The 21,994-nt window shown below is 40.7% G+C and overlaps 1 protein-coding gene and 1 long non-coding RNA gene across 2 annotated transcripts; one reads left to right on the plus strand and one right to left on the minus strand.

Annotated features, from left to right (window-relative positions):
- On the minus strand, nt 1-5,694 carry LOC113105378 (uncharacterized). The gene is made up of 6 exons (XM_026266414.1): nt 5,594-5,694; nt 3,170-3,489; nt 2,814-3,065; nt 907-1,058; nt 680-817; nt 1-552 (listed from the first exon to the last, which is right to left on the minus strand). The coding sequence occupies exons 1-6, from the start codon at nt 5,692-5,694 to the stop codon at nt 388-390; spliced, it is 1,128 nt and encodes a 375-aa protein (XP_026122199.1). The 3' UTR covers nt 1-387.
- Nucleotides 5,695-19,186: 13,492 nt separating this feature from the next.
- LOC113105907 (uncharacterized) lies at nt 19,187-20,105 on the plus strand. The gene is made up of 3 exons (XR_003292413.1): nt 19,187-19,294; nt 19,667-19,765; nt 20,025-20,105. It is a non-coding gene; the product is annotated as an uncharacterized LOC113105907 (long non-coding RNA).
- Nucleotides 20,106-21,994: the final 1,889 nt, after the last annotated feature.

A 21,994-nucleotide genomic window follows, 5' to 3' on the forward strand; every position in this document is an offset into this window, starting at 1 on the left:
AGGACTGTTCTAAATGTATTTCACTGCACACACTCTTAAAAATAAAGGCTCTTTAATTCCATTATTAGTTCCATGAAGAATCTTTCCATTTTGCACATTTCTTAAAAAGGTTCCTGAGATTATTAAAATATTCTTAACACAAAAGTTTTTTTTTTTCTTTTCATTTCTTTTTCTTTTTTTTGAAAGGTTCTTTTGGGAAACAAAAATGGTCCTTCTGTTGCATCGCTAGAATGCTAAGAGTGTACTGCATATACTGTTTCACAAAATAGCAGACATACAATGTGTATTGTTTCCATAAATGATGCTTAAACCCATCAATTCACTAGTGAAAGCACAAAATTTACATTGAAGTATATTTAAATCGGCTGTATACAGTATGTGTTTGTGTCATATCTCTCCCAGTTTGCAGTAAACCGTGTTAATTGGATCTGAATCAGGTTCTGCTGCCTGGTGAACTGTAGCTTTTACTTGAATAATTCTTTCTTGTCCAGATTGCTGTTGCTCCTGATTGTCTCTATTCACCTCCACGCTGTCTACTTGACAAGCCTTGGTCTGAGCAAGACACAAACCAACAAATAAACAGGTCACACAGAGTTTCAGTGCATCTAAACTGATCAAAGAACATTGATTCAAAGTACAGTCTCACTGTTCAGATGTGATTCAGTAAGATATTACATACATGTCGTGACGGACTGTCGTAGATGGTTTCTACTTTGTTGCTGACAGTGTTGTTTCCTGGAGATGTCTGGGATGCGGCCGGCTTTTCCACGGTGCAGTAAATAGTTTCATGATGCTGTTCAATCACAACACGACTGGACTGATACAGAGAGAAAGAACATAGTTTTTAAAAAAACAAGAGTCGTGACATATAATTCACTTCTGAGAGACAATCTGAGTGATTTATACCTGTGGATGAACTTTTGAACATCTTCTTCTCTTGACAAATACTACAATCCCACCCATAACCAAACCCAATAAAACAGCACCACAAACGGTGCCAACGATCCAAACGATGAGCGATGGGAGGATATGATAATCACTTTGCAGCTTTTCATGGCCTGAGGATAAATACAAATATTAAAACAAATTTTAGAAAAAGAAACAACATCAAAACAGCTATTTTAACCTAGACTTTTTAATTTAATTTAGTCGTTATTTTATTGGTTATTTTAAATTTTAAAACATGCAAGAAAATTTAAATAAAATGACATTTGAAAGCCTGATGTGCTTTTGTACAGCTTACAGACTAAAAACAATGTTCTTAATGGAAGGGGGGTTAATTAGCCCACTCTCAGGTACTGTGCTAATTAACAAATGGGCTTTGCCATCATATTAAGCTCCTCATCGACACTGATCATAATGAAGATGGGGCACTATTAAATCCGAAGCAAAAGACCAGAGACTTCAGAAACATCTCAGAATAGCTCAGAAGAAAACAGCAGCCTTATCCTCTTGTGCAACTGGTGAGTAGCTACTTCAGTTGCTTTAGCCCCTGATTATTGTCGAAATCTTCAGATTTTTCTGAAGCCTCAAGTTATAAACGCCAAATAATGATTTGTGCACATTGTTACATGACCGTTTGCACCATATTACAATTAAGTAACAATTTAGAAATATTTTGAGGGTTGTTTTTAATTTTAGTTTTTTATCTCAGTATTACTATCAGTTTTGCATAAGGGTTTTATGCATAATAGTAACCCTATAATGCATGTTACCATCATGATTCAGGCATGATTAACATGTTACTAGCATGATGTTAGCATGTTTCTAACGTGCATGTTGTTAGCATGTTTAACAAGGTTGCAAAATTTTTTAGCATGTTATTAGCATTTTGTTAACATTTTGTTAACATAATTAGCACATTTATTAACATGTTACTAGCATGATAAGCATGTTACTAGCATGATTCTATCATGGTTAACGTTACTAGTATGATGCTAGAATGTTTTTGCATGATTAGCAAGTAACTAGAATGCTGTTAGCATGATGAGCAAGTTAGTAGCATTTTGTTAGCATTTTTCTAGTGTGATTAGCAAGTCACTAGCATGTAGTTAGCATTATTAGCCAGTTACTAGCATGTTTGCTAACACGATTCCTGCATGAAAAGCATTACTGCGTTACATAAAGCGTTACTGGCATGATGCTAACATTATTATCTAATTACTGTCATTTTGTTAACACTTCTATCATGACCATCAACCACTTGATTCAATAAAAAGAAAAGAAAAAACACTAGACTGGCCTGCTTAAAAAAAAGTTGCCAAAACGACTTTAAAACCAGCTTGGGAGACCAGTCAAACCAGTCGATCAGTTTAGGCTGGTTTAAGCTGTATTTTCAGTAGGGAGAAGTTAAGCTTTACTATAGCAATAGACCGCTTAAATACATCATAAGTCTTATTGTATAAAAGTTTTCAACCCCTCAATAAAAGTCTATGGGATTTTAGGTGGTTTTGATTGTCTGGTTTACGAAAACCGTAAGCCGTATCAGTTAGAAAACATCTAGCAACCCAAATCACACCAGTCTGAAGGTATGACCCAAATTTGGTGCTTCTAGCTTGAAAAGTCAAGAAGGAAATACATTTTAAAATTTGGTTTAAATGGGATTTCAGCAAGATGGCTTTTTCAAGCCAACTTAATTATTCATTATTTCAATGGGTTACTAATGACACATCATAAATATGCAAATAAGAACATTATCTCAGGGTTTACAGATATACAGTCTGAAATCCCACACCTGACAAAATGAATGATTACAGGTTAAAGTACAACATAACATCAGTATTGACCACGAGTATTAAAGAAAGCATGCTTACACATAATGGGAGTCTGAGAATGATTCCTGCTCACGTTGTTGTTGACATAGCATTTGATGCTGCTGCTGTCCAGTGCAGTGACAGTGATGTTAATGGAGGAAAGAGAGGATCGTGTCTTATCACAAACATTTTGGTGGCAGTCAAACGTGGCCCAGCTGCCATTAGCCGAACAGTTCACTGTGGCCCGACACACTCCAGCAGATGAATTAAAGTCATATTGATTCACGGTGATTACAGGCTTAGAGACAGTGTCTGGAAAAACACCACAGATGAGATAGCAGCAACATCTGAGCTGAGATACTGAAGTATATATCATGTTATAATCATGCAGTGTAGATGAGATGCATGGATCTTACCCTCCACTGTAAGTGTGAATGCAGCCAGAGGTTTAACCACCCACTTCTGAATGGCCTCATACAGTCCACTGTCATTTTCCTCAAGGTTGAGTATGGTCAAAGACCAGTCTGAGACATTTAGTCTTATTCTTTTCTCAAAATGAGGAGAAATGTCTTTTGAGTCTGTAAGCTCTTCTTTCCTGTTGAATCGTAGCCATCTAACATTAGTTAGTGACTGATTTCTGGGACTGATGCTCAGACGGATTGAGCTTCCCTTCAATCCATAACGATTCACTTGACAATCAGTGACAAAACCTGCATGAATAAAAATTGACAATGGCCTACAATGGTCAGACATAACAGTTCAGTTTATTGAAGACCAGTATCTTACGACAATCGTATGAAACCATGGAGAGAAACTGAAGAGTTTAAACTCCCTAAAATTGACTAAAATAAAAACTCTAGTTTGTTGCGACTGCAGTAATACATCTATAGCCTATATACATTTTAGTTTAAACGTTTGGGGTCTGTAAGATACTGCTGAAAAAAAAACATTTCTGATTATTCTCAGTGCTGAAAACAGCTGTGCTGCTTCATTTATTTTTTATTTTTATTTTTTTTTTTTTTTGATGGATAGAAAGTAAAAACTATATATATAATAAGACAAACAGCATTTTGTTTGTAATCATTGTAAGAATATAATTATATACTCTCAATTTTGATCAAATTAATGCATCATACTGAATATTGATTTATTTTCTTTCTTTTTTTTCTTTCTGATCCCAAAGGTTTGAATGATAAATCTTATGAGAAATATAAAATCAAATAATATACAAAGCAAGCAAAAAGTATAAAAAATAGCTTGAAGTGAAGCCATAAAGAAAAATTAAAAGTATTCTTCTTATATGTGGATCTATATCTCATACAAATCTTTCATTCAACGTAAAAAGGCTTAGTATTGCACAAGCTGTAAGAACTTGTTTTTACACTATACAGACGTAACTCTGAGGAAAAAAAAAAAAGTTATAAAAGCTGTCACTGGAGAAACGTTGTTTTAAAAAATCAGGCTGTGAGTTCTTACAAATATATTCTTTCATGTTCTACAGATGAAAGAAAGACACATGGGTTTGGAACAACACAAGGGTGTTATGTTGAGAAACATTCCTTAAATAGTACAGTTTACAAAGAACCTGTGAGGGGAATCTTTGTCTGTGTTTTGAGCTGGGAAATCTTTCATAAAGTAGGTATGTACCTAAACTGAAGCAAAAAATCCACTGCAGAATGAGTTTCATAGCTTTCAGCTCGACTGAAAATAAGACACCAGATTTCCTGTTTAGCACCTGCAGGCCGGAAACAGGAAAGAAACAGAAAAGTGAATGTCAGCAGTGCAGTTCTTCTGCAAGACAAGTTTGATGTACAGAGCACCAAACCAATTAAGCAGTCTAAATTAGTAATTTAATTCTACCTCAACCAAGTGTTTAGACCAACACTAATAACATCTCATTTTCACAACCGTCTCAGACTTCTGTACTTCTGTAAAGCTCAACAAAATTTAATAAATGAGCGATTACTATAAGCACTGTAAATGTGGGTGGGTGTGCATGTTTGTTTAATTATGCATTTACCAGAGCATACCTTATTTGACCAGGTTGACGATAATTCAGAGTCGCAGAAGACAGGATGACACAATTGATGTGTTAGTCATTTACTTCCGTATGTGTTTGTAGGAAGTGTTCAGTCTATAACAGCCTGTGTGTCTGACATCATGTCATTAATAAAGCAGTATGGACCCCAGGCTACTTCCTCTAATGCTTTTTGAGTATCATTTTCTCATTCCTGCATTTATTTCTTATTTTGTATAATGCTAGTGAATCAGTGTTCATCTGTATTTGAATATGTTATGCATTTAATTTATGTTTTCATTCATGCTGCTAATGATCTTAGTATCAAATCCACCTGCAGTTCATGATATCTGTGCTTGAAAGTGAAATATACTCACATGTACTGCATGCATGTAGCGGAGTCAGATTATTGTTTTATCGCAGTGTGTTTATTGTTTATCATGAGTTCTGGAAGCTTGTTTTCTCTAGTAGATCTTTACTAGCAGACAGTGCATCTATATATAGTCTTTACTAGTGATGTGCTGATGACAATGATGCCACTTCCCTTATTCATGGCATACAAAATAAGATCTACTGTAGTGTCTTGTCTTCTCACTGCATCATGACAGCATCACATATTCTTTGCAATCCACATTTTTGTAGATTGTTTTCTACACTTTATTTCCTCTTCCACCCTCCATCATCGTTGACACTTCATTGTTGACAGATCTGACAGAATAGATATAAGCTACACTGAGTTGATTTTTACATTGATTGGGTAAGTTGTGGCCCAGTGTTTAAAGTGAGTGAAGTATCTTCGGCCACGACTCGGCGCAAAATCTGCTTTAGGGTCTGGTTAAATCGCTCGATGAGCCCATCGGTCTGGGGGTGGTACACCGTGGTGCGGAGCTGTTGGACCTTTAAGAGCTTGCATAGGTCCGCCATCATCCGGTACATGAACAAGGTGCCTTGGGCAGTCAGAATCTGGGATGGGATGCCAATCCAGCTACACAGAAGGAACATCTCCTGGCGATGGCTTTCGTGGTGGCTTTACGGATGGGGATGGCCTCAGGGTAGCGGGTGGCATAATCCACGATGACAAGGATGTGTTCATGCCCCCAGGCGGACAGATCCATCCCAATCCGCTCGAAGGGCACTTCAATGATGGGCAGCGGTATCAGCGGGCTGGGGGGAGGGGACCACGGTGATGTCCGTTGGCAGGTTGGGCAGGCCTGACAGAAACGCGTGACTTCATCCTCCAGGCTCGGCCAGTGGAATCGGTCGCAGAGGTGCTGTATCGTGTTCTGAGCCCCCAGGTGGCCTGCCATAGGGTGTGTGTGGGCTATTTCCATCACCCCTTCGGTCTTGCTGCATGAGATGACTAGCAGGGTTTTTTCCTCCCCGCTCCATTGTGCGACACAGTAAAGCAGGCCATTTTTCACCACAAAGTGAGGAGTTGCATGGGGCGCTGGCTGGAGCTCTCTCCCTTCCACGACCCTCACTTGGGCCCAACAGTGTTTTTAGCAGTCGTCATCGTGTTGGTCCTTGGAAAACCCCACGACCCCAGTCACCTGCTGGTAGAGATCAAATAGAGATTAGAACTGGGAGGGGGTGACTCACCTTCCTTGGGGCTGTCTGAGGCCAGCAACACGGGACGCCTTTGGGACTTCTTCATGGTCTTCCGGGTGGGGCGGTTCCTGGCGGGGCTGACAGGGTGAGTGATGGCAGCGAGTCCCCGGCCTGTCTCTATCGAGGAGGACTGGTACTGGCAGATCCTTGATGAGTCCGACGTCTATTGACCAGGCGCCAGTTGGCGCAGCGATGGTAACCCGCCATGCAGGTACTTCTCAGGTGTCGCCGTGCACACAGGTGATTGGCAGCTTCGCTTTGGCTTCAGCTCGCGGAGGTAGGACCGACATTTTGACTAGGCTGACTGCACTGCCGGACTCAAGAAGGGCGAGGAACGGGCGGCCATTTACTTTCACTTCTGCCTGCAGAGTGTGCTCCGTGTACACTCCGTGTACCACTTCTACACTGTCCTACCCGCATTCTCCACAAGTGTGGCAGGGTGAAGAAGGACACGACGTGAGGATGCAGGTAAGTTCCCTGAAGCGTGGATTTTATTAATGAAAAGGTGGTGAAAGGGGGTTGGCATGAGACAGTTTGGTGCTCAGTGTTCGGCTTCCTCTTCAATTGGTGCACTGTGCGGTGTGGGACTGTGCTCTCCCGCGTGCAGTGGGGCTGATGGTCACATGCTGCTCTCTGTAGACACAACAGAATATGGGGTTAGCCAAGTCTATTGGAGACATCTCTCACCTCTGCGTTCGTCTGCTGGGTTTATGTAGCCAGAGATTGATGGGGCGCAGGTGTGGCCGCCCAGCCCGTGACGAGCAGGTGCAGGTTTTGAATGCTTGTGAACATATTAATACTGTTACAGCCAGGATGCAGCTAAAATATCCTCAATCACTGATTACTATCTCTGGTGATTTTAACAAAGCATCTCTACAAAATACTCTCCCCATGTTTACCCCGTACGTGGACTGTGATACGAGAGACAATAAAATATTGGACTTGTTTTATGCAAATGTAAAAGAAGGATATTGGTGGATATTGGTAGTCTAACTGAATGTATTATAGACTATATTAACTTCTGTGTTAAAAACACAGTACCTACTAAAAATATTAAATGTTATTCAAACAATAAGCCTTGGGTTACCTCTGAGTTAAAAGTATTATTTAACAAGAAAAAGAGGGGCTTTCTAGTGGGTGATAAGGATGAGCAAAAGACAGTACAGAGGTTATTGAAAGTTAAGGTTAGAAAGGGGAAAAATAGTTATAAGTTAAAAATGGAACAGAAACTACAACAAAAGAATGTGAGAGGGGTTTGGAAAGATCTAAATATGATGTCTGGACATGAAAATAAAGTAAGAAGGTATATTGTTCCAGGTGGTCAGACATGGGTAGATGGATTAAATTTATTTTTTAATAAATTTGATGCTGGGTCTAATGATGATCTTGAACATCTCCTGCAAAGTAGTTTACCACAGAGCTCTCCAATCTTTCTATCCCAAGCTATTAGGTCATCAATTTCTCCCATTTCTCCAATTTGTGAGTGTATTCCTGGCTTTTCTATGTCAATTGAACAAGTAAGAAATGGGTTAAGGAGAATTAAGATAAATAAATCTCAAGGTCCAGATGGCATTAATCCGAGAGTCCTTAAAGTCTGTGCTGATCATTTTTCTAGGGTTGTATATAATATTTTTAATTTGAGTCTGCACTTGAAGAAATCACCTGTTTTATGGAAGACATCATGTATAGTACCAGTACCCAAGCTAATAAATCCCAAGGAGTTATCACAGTATGGACCGATATCTTTAAAGTCACAGTTAATGAAGGTGTTTGAGAGATTAGTACTACATTACTTAAGGTCAGTATTGTGTGTTGCTGTGGATAAACTTCAGTTTGCGTATAAAACTGGTGTTGGGGTTGACGATGCACTTATATACCTCTTGCATAAATCTTTATGTCATTTAGAGACCCCGGACAGTACTGTCAGGATTACTTTCTTTGACTTCTCTTGTGCGTTTAATACTATTCAGCCCTCACTATTGAAAAGTAAGATGGAAATGCTGGAGTACATCATGATATGGTAAATTGGACAACTGACTATCTTTCAAATAGACCAAAGTATGTGAGGATGCAGGACTGTGTCTCTCGAGTAGTGAGGTCCAGCACTGGAGTCCCTCAAGGAACAGTTTTAGCTCCATTTTTGTTCACTTTTTATACGTCAGATTTTCAGTACAATTCTAAATCATGTCACCTTCAGAATTGTTCTGACGACTCTGCAATTGTTGGCTGTATAACGGACCATGATGAGAGTGACTAAAGGGAGCTACTAAAGAGTTTTGTGGACTGGTGTGAGAAAAATGGTCTTAGGTTAAATGTAAGTAAGTAAGACAAAGGAAGTTGTAGTTGATTTTAGTAGTTTTCCTCAGCAAGTGGTACCAGTAAAAATAAGAGAGTCAGAAGTTGAGATTGTAAAAAACATACAATTATTTGGGTGTATATTTGAATAATAAGCTCAGTTGGTCTGACAGCATGATGCATGTTTATAAGAAAGGTCAAAGTCATATTCATTTGTTAAGGCGACTGAGGTCCTTTGGTGTAAGTCATGTACTACTTAAGACCTTCTATGATTCTGTGGTCTCATTTGTGATATTGTACTCTGCCACAAGTTGGGGAGGGGGACTGCTAGAAAAGGAGAAGAATAAGTTAAATAAACTAATAAAGAAGGCAAGCATACCCATGTAAGTGTAAAGTCGCAGAGTTCAGTGTTCACTGGAGACACAGTTACTCTGAGCTTTGATGGGGGACAGTCAACGGGATGAAAGATTGTCTGGTTCAAAGACTTCAAGAGAATAGAAACTGGTGATCAAACAGCAATACTGAGAAATGTGAGAGTCTCTGATGGAGGAAAATATGCATGTGCTGTAGGACAAGAGACAAAGCCAAAGAGTCATGTTAACAGTGCTGTTTTTACAGTGTAATCTGATTTTGAGTTCACTATATGTAACCCCTCTCTCCCGGGTCCTCTCTGACGCTCCTCGCACTCGCGACGAACGGGGCTCCGGCATGGGAGGCGGACGCACTAACAAGGAGGCTAAATGGCTACAGCCACTAGCGTCTGTCGCCAGTGCGTCTCTTGAGATCGGGGAGTGAGGTTTACCTGCACAGCACTACTCGCTGGCCTCCGTTACACTCACCCCCTTAAACCTCACTCCCATCCGGGTCACGGCACCAATGTAACCTCTCTGTGTTATGTCTTCTGCCTGATATACTCTCTCGGACACCATCAGGTTTGTGGTAATAGCAGGTTTATTCTACATCTGTATTCATGACAAAGGAAAACAGTGTTGAGTAGTCATCTCATGTGGATAAACAGCGCATGCTCTGTCTCAAGGGAAATCCTCCATTGCTTTTTTAGGATTACCCATATGTACTACTCTTAAAGCACTACACAAAATTAAAATACAGTTTGACATATTGATCGTATAGTGAATTTAAACTCACATAAACAAAATAATTAAAACACATCAAATTATCCCTCTTAATCTTGCAAGGAGGAAAAAAACACAAAATGTATTTACACAGATTTCCTACAGTTACCTTTCCATTTTATGTTAACAGTCAGTTGTGTATAAACAATCATGAAACTTCGTTACAATTCAACATACCGGAGGCAGACAAACAGCATAAAATACCTCAATCATATGTTCAAACATTACAACACTTCATATCAAGATATGGTAACATACCTGCATTTATGACAAAGGAAAACAGTGTTGAGTAGTCATCTCAAGTGGATAAACAGGGCATGCTCTGTCTGGAAAGACGGCATCACTTTAAAGTTAACTTTTATATGCTTTTCAAGTGAGTTAACATTGTTTAGTCCACGGACATTCATAGACACGTTACCTCAAGGGAAATCCTCCATTGCTTTGAGGATTACCCATAATCCTTCATCATTACTAGCATTCGCTGCAGGTACACTTTGTGACAGTAGGATTTAACCTGAACCTTTTTAACTATGTTACATACACCCCCCTTAAATCTTGCTAAATTGGGTAAAAAAAAAAAAAAAACATTTCTTTTTTTTTTTTATACCAAACAGTTGTTTTGTATTAGGAGCAAATGCATTTCAAGTCAGTTAGAAACTCTCCACCTGGGAGAAAGTCAGTAAGGGGGTAGCTAAGCCCCATACCAACAAAGACACAAAAGGTGCCGTGTACACCTCTCATATTGTAATCATTGCTCATTAACAGATTCTTGTCAAATACTTAAAACTAGTGCGAATACTTAAGACATATACATGTACAAGCAATCTATCCAGAAAGCATGTTCCTCACAAAAGAAAACAAAGAATCAACTGTTGAAGCTGAGTCATCTACAACCTGTTCATTCATTTCACAAATGAGTCTAGCTGGGGGCTTAGCAAGTCTACCTGCCCTAGTGCAGAGTGGAGGTGGCTGTTTGCAAGCTACGTGGTCCTGTGGTAATGCACCTGGCTGTGCGTCACTAGCATGGTCAGGCGAGGGGACACAATGGGCTTTTTCCACTGAGGGAGGGGAGGGTTCTACCTCGGACACCACACATTCTACAGAGGGTCTAGGGGAAAGTGGTTTCTGAGCAGATATTGATGGAACAGATGTTTGTAAAATCCCACTCACAGTATGTGGGACTATATTCACTTTATTCTCTGGGAGAGAGGCACTCACAGCTACAACAGGTGTGCAATTGGAATGGCTGTCTGTAGCAACTTTTTCTCTGGATGTCACTGGGTCACTGATACGGTACACGTTGATTCCAGGTTTCACAGACTTAACTTCAAAAACTATGGATTCCCACTTGTCTGCTATTTTCCTCCTCCCTTTCTCACCACGATTTGCAAGCAAGACTCTGTCACCAACAGTGAGGGGAGACCCTTTTGCTTTGCGGTTGTAGTTCTTTGCCTGTCGAGCCTGCTCCGTCCGACTGTTTTCACAGCCAATGTGTGCAGCTTCAGACAGGTCACGTTTCAAGTTAGAGACAAATTCACGATGGCTAACGACAGCATCGCTGAGGAGGGTGTGCTGGAACAAAACATCAGCAGGTAGACGTGGAATCCTCCCAAACATTAGAAAGAATGGTGCAAAACCTGTTGTCTCATGCTCAGTGCAATTATATCAGAATGTCAGCATCTGAAGCATCTGTGGCCACCTGGCTTTGGAATGGGCAGGCAAGGAACCTTATCATGTTCCCAAGAGTCCTGTTGTATCGCTCGACAACTCCATTTCCCATAGAATGGTACGGTGTGGTATGTGATTTCTTGATACCAGCCATCTCCAGGAGATCTTTAATGAGTTAGCTCTCAAAATTGGCTCCCTGGTCTGAATGGATGCGCTTTGGGAAACCATATATGCAAAAGAAGTCATTCCACAGACGACGGGCCACCTGCTTCGCTGACTGATTCTTGCAGGGTAGTGCATGTGACAGCTTCGAAAAGTGATACGTAACAACCAGAACATCTACACACTTCTTGTCCGACTGCTCAGCAGTCCAAAAGTCGATACACACAAGCTTCATCGGTTCAGAATTGCAAATGCTTTCAAGAGGAGCACGGTCATTGGGCTCTGGGGTCTTCCCAACCACACAGCGATGGCAGTTCCTCACATGGCTGATGATGTCATGTTCCATCCCTGTCCAAAATCTCTGCCTGGCGAGAGAGAGTGTGCGAGCTTGTCCCTGATGACCAGCTGAATTTTGGATACCAGAAAGAACCTGAGCCTTGAGGGAGTCTGGAACAACAAAATGGTGGATTGCCATGTTCATTTGCCTGTCTTTCTTTACTTTGTACAACATACCGTTTTTGATGGATAGCTTGGCCCAGTGTCTCAACATTTTCATCACCCCACGAGACTCACTGGCACGTTCACGTCTAGTGGGCCTCCTGTGATGCTGGATGTAAAAGAGAACCCTGCCCAAGACGTCATCCTGTTCTTGAAGATTAACCAGTTCACTCCTTGGTAGGGAGGCATTCTGTTCGATACTGACAAGCTGAGGAATAACTGGTCCCGTGCCTCTCATTCGGCTAACACGTCTGGAGTCATGCGCTTCTAGCACAGCTGAAACCTCCTGCAGGGAGAGGGACCCCTGAGGGGGGGGGGTGTCACCAGAGTCATCTTTGGACTGATCAACAGCTAACTGGCAGTTAGCAGCAGTATATCTTAATGCATCTTGTACTGTATCATCCACCATTCCACCCACTTGGTTCAGCAATGAGGCATAAGGTTCACTTACAAGACGATGGCCTATGCATGACTGTACAAATGGCTCCCTGCTTAGTGCGTCTGCAACCACATTCTTTGGGCCAGGCACATAACGCAGATCAAAACTGTTCGCTGCGAGTTTTGAGACCCATCTCTGTTCACAGGCATCCAACCTAGGCTTAGTTAAGATGTATGTTAACGGATAATTATCCGTCCAGACTGTGAAACGTCGTCCTTTCAGCCAGTGGCTAAACTTGTCGCAGACCGCCCATTTAAGAAGCAAAAAACTCCAGCCGATGTGTTGGATAGTTCAGCTGGGAGTGCGATAGAGTCTTGCTGGCGAATGCCACTGGTCTGGCAACAGCACCATCGGGAGGCAACTGTGAGAGGACGGCTCCCAGGCCATCAAAGGAGGCATCAACAGCGAGGATGAATGGTACATTAAAATCTGGATGGGCCAAGGTGACACTATGCACAAGCTCATGTTTCAGAGTTTTGAATGCTTCCCTGCACTCAACAGTCCAGTCAGCTGGAGACAGTCTAACATTGCCCTTCTTGAATTTTGGTTTATGGGCTCTACCTCTTTTTTGTGGTGTAGCATGCTCAGCCACAAGACTGAACAGTGGCTTAGCCTTAGCAGAACATCCCGCGATGAAATGGTGGTAGTAGAGAACCATTCCCAAGAAAGATCTGATTTTCTTAGCACTTGGTGTCTCCATATCAGATTCCATCAGATCGGCTTCCTGCACATCATTTATAGCTTGCACTTTACTCTGGTCTGTCTTAACACCATCTCCACATATGATGTGTCCCAAGAACTTAACAGACCGGCGAAGGAAGTAGCACTTCTTAGGTGAGAGCTTCAAGTTGTTGGCAGCATGACGTGAGAAAACCATCTGCAGTTACTCAAGTGCAATCTGTTCAGATGGCGCATAGACCATAAGGTAATCTAGATAACATAACAGGCTTGTAAAGTTCTCATCACCAAAGATGGACATCATCATTCGAATAAAGGTTGCAGCTGTTTGTCAGGCCCTGGGGCATCCTATTATATTCATGGAGGCCAAATGGGGAGGAAAATGCTGTGTATTTTTTGTCGTCTTCATGCATTCTGATGTTATAGAATCCTGACGTGAGGTCCATCATTGAAAAGAACACATTGCCACCAAGTGCAGCGAGAGCATCTGTCTGATGAGGCAAAGGATGTGCATCTTTCACTGTTCTTGCATTCAACCACCTGAAGTCATTACAGATGCGAAGATCACCACTTGGCTTGACAACCAGGAAGAGAGGAGATGAATACTCGCTCTGAGATTTACGGATTATCCCCAATTCCTCCATTTCATTTAGAGCAATCCGAAGCTTATCATAATGGCATGGTAGAACCCGCCTATATGGAAGTCTGAAGGGCTTGTCATCCATAGGCGGATTCTGTGTACAAAATATGTTGCCTCACCACAGTCCATTTTGTGCCTCGAAAATATGGACTCATACTGCTCAATGATCTGCAGCAGTTTATCCTTCCACTCAGAGGAGACTTCACAAGAAGAGAGGTTCAAATCCTCCAAGCCCATGTCAGTCAAAATTTGTGAAATTTCATTCTCTGACCTAGGTGAAGATGATGAGCTGTGTGAACTGCGCACTGGATTGGATGCGATCTGGCTCAGGAAAGCAGTGTTAATTTTGACAGCAAATTCGGATTTAGTCTTAGTCTTAGTCTTTTGAATAACACACCATTTAGTTTTAGTCACATTTTAGTCATCTGAAATGTTTTAGTCTTAGTCTAGTTTTAGTCGACTAAATATCATAAGAGTTTTAGTCTTAGTCTAGTCTTAAGTCTTTTAGTCTTAGTATAGTTTTTTTTAGTAGAACAAAGTCAACTTAGTTGACTTGACTAAATGTTTCCATCAGTCTGTTATTGAATGGTATTTATAAAATAAACATAAGGCCTGCTCTCAATGAAAAATATACATGCTCTCTGAAAAAGATATGCATTCGTCCTGAATGATATGCAATGCATATGACATTCTTTCAAGATGAAGTACAGTATTATTGAAATAGACAACCACCTATATTATATTTGTATTGTATGTTCATTCTATTTCTTTATTTGTGCTATTTACACAGTTTACATTTTTTTAAGTTTTTTTTTGTTCATTTAAAATAGCACTGCATAGTCTTCACTGTAAAATAAAATACACAATCAAACCAAAATGTATTCAGACACCTTCAACGTTTCTTATAATATCACAGTTTATTTGCTGTAGTTTAGAAATTGGTAATAAAATATGACAATAACTCAGGGTTAAACTGTGTCAGAACAACAAATTCATCTTGATAATGTCTGATGCAATGCTTAATTTGGTTCAGTCTGTGGTGTGAAAAGGTTGCATTAGCAATTAAAGAAAGAAACACTTAAGCAAAACATGCTCAGCTCCCTAATATTTATTTATTTATTTTTATTTTTTTAGTCACTAGTAAAACAATATAATCTATTCTATCTGATTTTCGGATTGACTTTGGATAAATTCTTGTTAAAACTACAAAGTAATTCAATCAAGAGCAGTGATTGATTTACTTTCATTTTCATACAGTAAAGACACTGACAGCAGAGCTAGTAAATTAGGTGCGGTCACTTTAAGAGACAAATGCATCCATCATAAAGATACGCATCCGATTTCTTTCCGACTCTTTACTTTCACTGAAGACATAACTACAGACTTTTTCGAACACACTTTCCAAGACGGGTATTTCGACATATTTAGTATGTATTTGTTGTCGGTACAAAAGCAAGAAGACTTTGAGACGCGTCTCTGCTTGCTCCCTGAACACCAGAACACCGCGCTGCTGAATTGAGCTCTTTCACTTTTCGCTCTTTTTCTTATGTTTATTTAAAATGCGATTTGTATTTGTTCGTTCAGGGTGCAGGAGGACGCAAACGTCCTGAAGGAGAGCTCGGTTCAGTGTTACGCGAGTAACCAGCTGCTCAGTTCAACTTTCCCACAGCGCGGGGCTGAAGCCAACTTGATGTGTTGAGTGCTCAGAGCACGTTATAAAACGTATTCTTAAAATACACATTTCTGTTTTAATAAATGCTCATATTAAAACATAGCATTACACATAAGTAGGTACAAAAATAATCAGTGATACATTTACGACCCCATAAAAATTTGGGTCGCAATGGCATTTCAAAAGGACGCAGTGTAGTTCCCTGTGTAAACAACTTAACTGTTATGAAAACGTCATCGAAACTGTGCGAATTTCTGCAAACTCATCTTTGTTCTCTTTTCTGTGTAACTGCTGCTGTGTTTGTTTAGCTGTTGCGCTTGCATTTGCCGCGGCTTTTTAAAATGACTCGGCTGCTTCTGCATAGATCAACCTACCCTCAAAGATTCGCTCTGATTGGATCTCTTCTCCATTCGTCCCTCCCATATATTTTCGTCTCATTTTTATTCGTTGACTAAAGTGTCAGTTATATTTCGTCACGTTTTTCGTCATCATATCTGACTTTTTATTTAGTTTTTATTTAGTTTTCGTCTGTGAAAAAGGTTAGTTGACGAATATTTTTCGTCATAGTCTTCGTCAACGAAATTAACACTGCAGGAAAGTCTTGCACAGAAAGACAGGATGACACATCTGCAACTTTTGCATTCTTTTTAAGGGTGAGTGGCTTTTCAGTAGGATTTACTATTTTGACTGGAACCCAGCCATCTCCCCATAATGAGGTGACAACTCTCCCCACTAGAATTTGAGCAGGTCTGGCTTTGAACTGAGTGGGTTCGATGATGACTGTACTTCCCACTGCAGAAACATCAGATTCACAGAGTTTAGCCCACACCAAATGTTCAGACATCGGTTGTAGTGCAACACATCTTTTGAGCCTTGCCGATCCAACTTTAAGCAGCATTGCACCACATCTGTCTGAGGAGGACAACAGAGATATCAATTGGGGAAAGTTATTAGCATGGGCATTACTTACTGGGGACGTGATAATTCGGCTCCCAACAGTGTCTTTCATCTGTGAAATGAGCCACTTGATGGCGTTACTGCCAAGGATCATGTCATCGGTTCGGCCTGGCACCACTAGAACAGGAATTATCACTTTATAGCCATAGACTGATGCAGTGAGGTCATACATGGCGGAAAGTGTGACCAGGTGACCCCCCACAACCAACAATAACAAAGTCCTCAGCAGTTTTCTCTCCAATGTTAGGAATAGACTGTGAAAGTTTTTTGTTGGCTGTTTCACTTAGAGTGCACGCCATAGAGCCACTATCCACCAGTGCTCTAAGAGCATGACCACTATCAGTAGACACCTCTGTGTAGAATAGGCTATCAGTTTTTGAGAGTCTGCACACCTTGCACAATCAGTGTTTTTTCTGGTGGCACTACGTTGCTGTAGGTGTGACACAATTTTTCATAATCATTAATGTCTGTCAAATCCAAGATGGGAGGCTCATTCAATTGATCAGTTTCCCTGCTGAAAATGTTGAGGAGGACATCTACCCTCCGGGCAGTTGCGTATTGAATGGCCAGGTAAGTGACACAGGAAACACAGTCTGTTCTCCTGACAGTGTGTGAGGGCAGAGTGTGAGCTGTCATTACATAACATGGCACGTCTCTTAAGCCCTCAATCTGTGGAAGTCTCCTGTTAGTATAGGGCTTTTTATTGGCTTGAGCATAACCTTGTCCCTGAAGCAACACTTTCTTTAACATTCCCCTCAACCTCTCTAGAGTGGAAGTGTCTTGACTTATAGCAGGTTTCTGTTCTGGGATGTCTGAAACTAATGGAGTGTTAGGGCTAACCTCGACTTTATTCATGCTGATTTTGTCTACTCCTTTCAGTAGAAGACCTTCTCTATGTGGTATTCATCCAGCGCTTCCTGAACCTCACGAGCTGACCACTTATCAATCGTCTTTGATCTAAAGGTAAGAGCTAAATCTCTACTGGGGCAGTGTCTGATGAACATACGTGTGACTTCAACACTAGGGTTGTCAAACGTTTTACCCTGCTCTCTAAGGCAGCTAGCAGCATCAGCAGCAGCTCTGTTCAGTCTAAGCCAGTACTCATAGGGCCCTCTTGGTAATTTAGCAAGATAGAATAAAAGTCAGCTAGGGGCATTGAGTAGCAATGGCTTGAGCCAAAATGTTTGCGCAGGAGCCTGTAGATGGCCTGTGGGTTATTATGGACATCAATTTCACCATTTTTTATCCCAAATCTCACAACATCCTTTGCTCTGCCTCTCAGGTGGACAATAATTTCCTCAGCTTGATTTTCCAGCTGAACATTGCTTTTTCTTACGTAATTCTTCATTAATTCCTCCCATTCATCGACAGCCAGTGCATCTGAACTCTCTCCTCGGAAAACGGGTGGGTCTTTGACTTCTCTCCGAGTGATCAACTGGACTTGGGATAGATCTAGCGTGTTAATGGGGGAAGGTGCTTTTGTATTGTTTGTTTCTTCAGGACTTGCATGCACAGTAGCTGTAGGGCTAGATGTGTTGAGGTGTAACATAATGCTATCAGCTAGCTGCTTCCCTATCTGCTGCACATTTGGTCAACCAGTCTCACATCATCAGAGGGAGGTTTAGGAACTGATGTACTAGTGCACTGTGGTGATTGTAACTCAATCATAGGCTGATTTTCGGGTGCCACTATATCCCTATGTCTAAAAGGACAGGGGACAGAATACTCACCAAAATATGTCCTATGCCCCCCTAGACGGTGACCCAGTGAGAATGGGACAGGTGTGCTATGTAGACCTCTACCTCTACCAATACCTAGAGGAGTCATTTCAGAGGTAGTAAATTTACTGAAACTCATGCTGGAACCCTTACTTAAACAAAATGACAGTTTGAAGTAAATATGGCTGTTTATAACTAAATAAACCTGCCAGTCAAATACACTGATGGAGGAAGTGCAGTTTCAAAACGCTGCAGCGGCAAGATGCCCTCTCTGATGCTCCTCGCACTCGCGACGAGCGGGGCTCAAACCCGGGTCTCCGGCATGGGAGGCAGACACACTAACAAGGAGGCTAAATGGCTACAGCCACTAGCGTCTGACGCCAGTGCGTCTCTTGAGATCGGGGAGTGAGGTTTACCTGCACAGCACTACTCGCTGGCCTCCGTTACATACAATTATGAAAATGAACAGCATCCATCAACAGTATCATGTTCTGTCTTAAATTAATTTCACACAGAGAGACCCAAGCCTGTGTTGCGTGTTGATCCTGATGAACATGTGTTCAGAGGACAGACGGTCATTCTCACATGTGACATACAGGAGAAAAACGTCAGCAGCTGGAGCTACATCTGGAGTAAAGATGATTCAGAGATTGATGTCAGTCAGTCACAGGAATACAGAATCAGTTCTGTTAATGAATCTTACACGGGTCGTTACAGCTGTACTGGAAGAGAAACAGGAGGATCACGATCCTCACACACCAGTGACACAGTTACACTCACACTATCAGGCGAGAGACTTTATATCTGTTTATCACACATGAGTAAAAATATCTATAAACCTATTTTAAGAAATAAATAGATAATCAAATTGCTGTTGATTAGCTACCCTCAACTGACTTGATTAATTTGACCTGCTGACCTTTTATTTCAAAACATCAGGATCTCTAGTACCAACATCTTCAGATGTTTTGATGATTGGAGTGATTACAGGACTCAGTGGTGCATTTCTGCTAATTTTGTTACTGGTCCTGCAGTTCTGCTGCAGACGCAACAAAGGTGCATCTCATCTCTTAAATAAAAAAATTAAAAATTAAAAAAAAGCTTAAATATTGAGCTTATGCTAATTGAGCTTAATTAATTAAATTCTTCTGGAGCAGTAGTTCTCAGTGTGCAGACTTCATTTTTTTATTTGATTATAGTATTCAGTTGTCTTGCACCTGCATCGTATTTGGATGTTTGGGATGTGCACACCATTTGTGTGTTATTGCATCTCATCTCTTCACATCAACATTTATACAGACAATCTTATCTATAATGATCTTTGAAAGCTTTTTATGGTTAAAGATGATTTTATATAAATATATGTCATAAACCGAGGCAGGGGAGCCATTTGTGGGTCCTTCCTGAAGTTTCTCTGTGTTTGAGTAGGTGAAGGATCTCCGTCTCCATCTACAGACCATCAGCTGCAGAACATCAGTCAGACATCAGAGCATCAGAGGAACAATGGACAAACACCAGCGTGCTCCAGTCAGTCCCACTCAGAAACACTAACAGTGTCTTTACATGAAGTGCAATGACCTTTTTAAAATAAAGTTATAAGATATCAATGTGTGACAAAGCAAGCATGAATAGATGATCTTTGTGTATCTGGTTTATTTTATCATAGACAACAAAATAGTAGCCATCAACCGTTTTGAACAAAACATCAGTATTACAAACAACTGAAAGACTAAAGTCAGAAAAAGAAAAGTAAATGTCTAACTCTTTCATTATTTCGTTAATGCAGACGCTGTAACTGGGCCTCCGTCTGTGACCTATATGAATGTTGGCCTGAAATCATTGGAGGAAATGAGGAAGAAAAATAAAGAAAATAAAGGTATGACAACAGTTTTGCAGTTGTTTGTTGTAATGTAACACATTAAGATAAATGCATGTATAATTAAATAAATATATGTTAAACTCTTGTCATGTGTTAGGAGAGCAGAGTTCTGACACCATTTACTCCAAATTGATGTTTTAAGGTGAAATAATGCAAAATATCACAATATAATGCAATTAGAAATATATATACATACATACAAAATGTTTTATACTTGTGAATTAATTAGCATAATTTCAGGTGCTGTTTCTGGATCAATATGACGAATGCTCGGACAACTTTCATCAACACTGGAATACAAAAAAAGAATATGTTGAAGAATTTGATATATTACCCTGATTATTAATTGTATAGTTTAAATTATTAAACATAATTTGCAAATCTTCATAATCTGTGACATTTTAAATCATGATTCTGACCACTGATACAGTACTGCATTTACTGTTACATTTATTATATGTATTACAGAATTGTGAGTATTAAAAGAAAATAGCAATAGGCCTAGCTAAGACTTATGCATGCTACAATCTTTTGTTGGGGTCAAGCAGGAGAAACTATTGTTAAACCTTTAAAATATCTTTATAAGCAGACTTTTAAAAGCCTTCCCAATATCACCACTGTAGGGTTTGGGAGAAATAAAGTTTTTTGAGCTTTGATAATTTTAGACTTTTCTCAAGTTTGTGTAAGGTATATAACATTTTAAATGGTTCGGCATACTTCATGATTTTGTGCATTTTCGCTCTACAGTCTCTGTAAGATCTACTAGATCATCTACTAGAGATTGTGTTTTTCCTTTCTCACTCTGCCTTTGTATTATCATCTATCATCTTTGACTTGAGTTTTCTGTCATATATCTACAGAAGATCTTACTGTGAATTAACAGAGGTTTAGACGCTGATGTTTTGTGCATTTCAGTTGAAATCACCACTATAGTGATTAGTGTTTGCGTTGCTTTCTCCCATCATGCACTGCAGCAGGAAGTCATCGTTTGACATTCAGCACTGTTGAGATTCATATGATTTTTGATGTCGGTGCACTTTGTCTAGAGTATCTGATAGTCACTCCACTGATAGTCAAGCTTTAGTATCACAGGGTTTTTGTCATGATTCTGCCCTCGTGTCTTTGATTTTTCCTAGTCTTGAGGCAGGATCATGACAGACCCGTGTTTTGTGTACAAGCACATGGCCTTGCCTTTGGGCCATGTGCTTGTGTTGTCTCGTTCCCTTGCCCCGCCCCCCTTGTTAACCTAGTCGTGTCGTGATTGCTATCTGTGCCACCTGTCGTGTCTTAATTGTTCCCCTATTTAGCTTTCCTAGTGTGCTCTGTCTTGCGTCGGTTCATTGTGTTCCTCATATGTGTTCCTACCTGTCAGCCTTGTGAAAGAGTATTCCCCTTTGAGATATTGTATCCTGTATAACCGTGAGTGTTATTTGTAGTTAGTGTTCTCCTGTTTTGAGTCTTTGTTTATCTTGTTTAATCAGTCCTATTTAGTATTTGTTGTATCTGCCCTAGTCCTGTTTTCCCCCTCGTGGGTTTTTGTTTTCCCTTTTTGTATTAATAAATCCTGTGTGTAACCCGATTCCTGTCTGCACCTGAGTTCCTCCCTTACCAATCCTTGACAGAATGAACCGACCAAAAGGGAACTCAGCAGACAGGAGGCAATGCTGGATGTCATCAGCCAGCAAGCGGGATGGTTTTGAGGGCTCTCGCCTAGTGGTGTTCCGGGGGACCAGGGGAGGTCGCTCCGGAGCAAGCGGTCGAGAGGAGGAGCCACAGAGGTCCCCTCCACCTACCCACCTGCCAATGATTCCAGAGGGTCGTGTCCTGGCCGTGGCAACCCTGGGGGATCAGGCAAGTCCCCCCCAGAGCCCTGAGGC

The sequence above is a fragment of the Carassius auratus genome, chromosome 7 (assembly GCF_003368295.1).
Source record: "Carassius auratus strain Wakin chromosome 7, ASM336829v1, whole genome shotgun sequence".
NCBI lineage: Eukaryota > Metazoa > Chordata > Actinopteri > Cypriniformes > Cyprinidae > Carassius > Carassius auratus.

Excerpts from the sequence above, each read along its gene's own strand:
- LOC113105378 (XM_026266414.1), bottom strand. The coding sequence starts at position 5,694 with ATGGCGGACCTATGCAAGCTCTTAAAGGTCCAACAGCTCCGCACCACG. Across the intron at positions 3,066-3,169 it reads ATTCACACTTACAGTGGAGG|ACACTGTCTCTAAGCCTGTA; the intron begins GTAAGATCCATG and ends GTGTTTTTCCAG. Across the intron at positions 553-679 it reads ACGACAGTCCGTCACGACAT|ACCAAGGCTTGTCAAGTAGA; the intron begins GTATGTAATATC and ends TGTCTTGCTCAG.